General features: G+C 54.0%; 1 protein-coding gene across 1 annotated transcript in view; it reads left to right on the top strand.

The window, feature by feature from the left end:
- Nucleotides 1–1,893, top strand: part of USP48 (ubiquitin specific peptidase 48) — a gene marked incomplete at its 5' end in the record, with an annotated part of 29,569 nt that extends 27,676 nt beyond the window's left edge. Inside the window, 4 exons of the mRNA XM_008943401.1 lie at nt 90–215; nt 631–679; nt 1,749–1,775; nt 1,871–1,893. Of these exons, the coding sequence (XP_008941649.1) occupies nt 90–215; nt 631–679; nt 1,749–1,775; nt 1,871–1,893 (225 nt within the window). The remainder of the gene's footprint in view (nt 1–89; nt 216–630; nt 680–1,748; nt 1,776–1,870) is intronic.
- Nucleotides 1,894–2,464: the final 571 nt, after the last annotated feature.

Genomic DNA, 2,464 nt, shown 5'->3' with positions numbered 1-2,464 from the left:
CCCCCCAGGGGGGGGGGTCAGTGGCTCTCGGGGGGGGAGCTGCTTCCTCCCTCCACACCACGTCAGCGTGTCTCATTGTGTTGGCACAGATCATGCATGCATTTTCAGTTGCTCCCTTCGACCAGAACCTCTCCATCGACGGGAGGATTCTGAGCGACGACACGGCCACGCTGGGCAGCCTGGGAGTCATCCCCGAGTCCGTCATCCTGCTCAAGGTAAGGGGAGGGTGCAGCTCCTCACGTCACATCAGTTCAATTCTCTCCTCTCAATTCAGCTTTATTTTTTTCCCCAACCAAAAGGGAAACACGTTGTGGTGCTTGTCAAAAACACCGTGCCTACCCCGTAGCCTGATTTAGGGCCTGATTGAAGGAGCTCCTCCTGCAGCTCCTTCGTGGAGGGGGGGACCCTCTCATTTGATCCCTCTCATTTTTTTCACTTTCAAGAGCATTAATTAGCTGCCTTTTGCTGCTGAGCCTGAAATATGGCTAAATTAGGGAGTGAGTCCTCCCTGTCATGTTCCAAGATGCTGTTTGGGCTGTTCCCCCTTTCCCTGCTCCCCTCTGGATTGGGCTGTGAGCTCCCTAACGAGCTTCCTCACTCATTAACCCCCTGCTCCACTTTCTCTTCCAGGCTGATGAGCCAATCGCAGATTACGCAGCAATGGACGATGTTATGCAAGGTGAGGGGCAGTGGGGGCACAAAAAAGGCCTGGAAGGTTTTGGGGAGTTGGGGAAGGTGCCTCTGTGGTTTTGAGAGGTGTTGGAAGCTGAGGGTTGAGTTGGGTTTGGGTTGTGAAGGTGGGAAGGGGAAATGTTGATGCTTTTGTGTCACTGAGGGGGAAATTGCCCACAACATCCTGGGGAGAAGCTCATGGCTTGGGCAGGTGGACACTTCACTGGGTGAAGAACTGGCTGGTGCCTGGGCCCAGGGAGTGGTGGAGAGTGGAGTTCACTCCAGTTGGTGGCCAGTCACAAGTGATGTCCCCAAGGCTCAGTACTGGGGGCCAGTTCTGTTTAGTCTCTTCAGCAATGATCTGGGTGAGGGGATCGAGGGATCCTCAGTCTGCAGATGGCACCAGGTTTGGGTGGATGTTGATCTGCTTGAGAGTTGAGCCTCTACAGAGGCATCTGGCCAGGCTGGTTCACTGGGCCAAGGCCAATGGGATGAGGTTCAATCAGGCCCAGGGCCAGGTCCTTACTTGGGTCACAACAACCTCCCTGCTGCTCTCCAGGCTGGGGGAATAGTGGCTGGAAAGATGAGAAAGGACCTGGGGAGGTGGTTGCCAACAGGCAGCTGGAGATGAGCCAGAGTGGCCAAGAAGGACACCAGCATCCTGAAGGCCACGAGCATCCTGGCTGGGATCAGCTCTGGTGTGGCCAGCAGGACTAGGGCAGGGATCTACCACTGGACTCAGCACTGGAGAGGCCACAGCTCAAATCCTGGGGTCAGTTTTGGGCCCTTCACTCCCAGAAGGACCTTGAGGGGCTGGAGCGTGGCCAGAGAAGGGCAACGGAGCTGCTGGAGAAGGGTCTAGAGCCCAAGTGTGGGGAGGAGCAGCTGAGGGAGCTGGGGGTGCTGAGCCTGGAGCAAAGGAGGCTCAGGGGAGACCTTCTAGCTCTAATTAACCATTGGACTCATCTGAGAGATCTCTTCCAACCCAAATGATTCTGTTTGGTGCTCTGACCAAGACCTCTGGGCAGGGAGCTCAGGAGAACTCTAACCCTGTGTTGTTTCCTTTCCATCCCCAGTTTGTATGCCTGAAGAAGGATTTAAAGGTGAGTCTGGGCTTTTTTTTTTCCCCTACCTTTATTTAATCCCACACTGACTTCATCACCCTCCCATCATCTTCTGGTGGTTCTTTTCTCCTCAGGGACTGGTTTACTTGGACACTGATGATTTTATAAGAGGAGCAACCGGTAGGGAAGAGGATTTTGACATGGTAGGGCATTAAAAAGAAGACAAAACAAAAAAGCTGGATCCAGGACTGAAACTCTTTCACTCTTCCAGAAGGCAGAAATCCTTTGTGAAATTACTTTTCCCCCCCCCCCCCAAAAAAAAAATGCCTTATGTCAAAGCAGATTGCACTGAAGGACACCCTGCCTTGGAGAGAGCGTTCCTGGGTTTGTATTTAAGAGAGCAAGAGGAGGGTTGGGGGGTTTGGTGGCAGGACAAGCACGGAAGTGAAGGAATTGGTACTTGGGAGGAATGGCTGAGCTCTTTCAAACCCCCAAACTCCACCTATTGAACCCAAAACGTTGCCTCCACCAGCCTCCCAGTGCCGGGGCAGAGCCGGGGAGCCCTTTGAGCTTTCACTGACCACCTTGTCTCTCGTGGTTTTTAGAAGCAGGGGGTGTTTTAATGACTTTTAACATCTTTTTCCTCCAACCCAGGACTACCGGGAGCACGCCTGCCCCTGGCTGGGGGGGAGGACGCAGGCAGGTGCCACGGTTCCCATGGGAAGAGG

This window comes from Merops nubicus, unplaced genomic scaffold (assembly GCF_000691845.1).
Source record: "Merops nubicus isolate BGI_N331 unplaced genomic scaffold, ASM69184v1 scaffold10447, whole genome shotgun sequence".
Lineage (NCBI taxonomy): Eukaryota > Metazoa > Chordata > Aves > Coraciiformes > Meropidae > Merops > Merops nubicus.
Note: the sequence above shows the minus strand (reverse complement) of the source record. Positions and strands in the feature narration are given on the sequence as shown.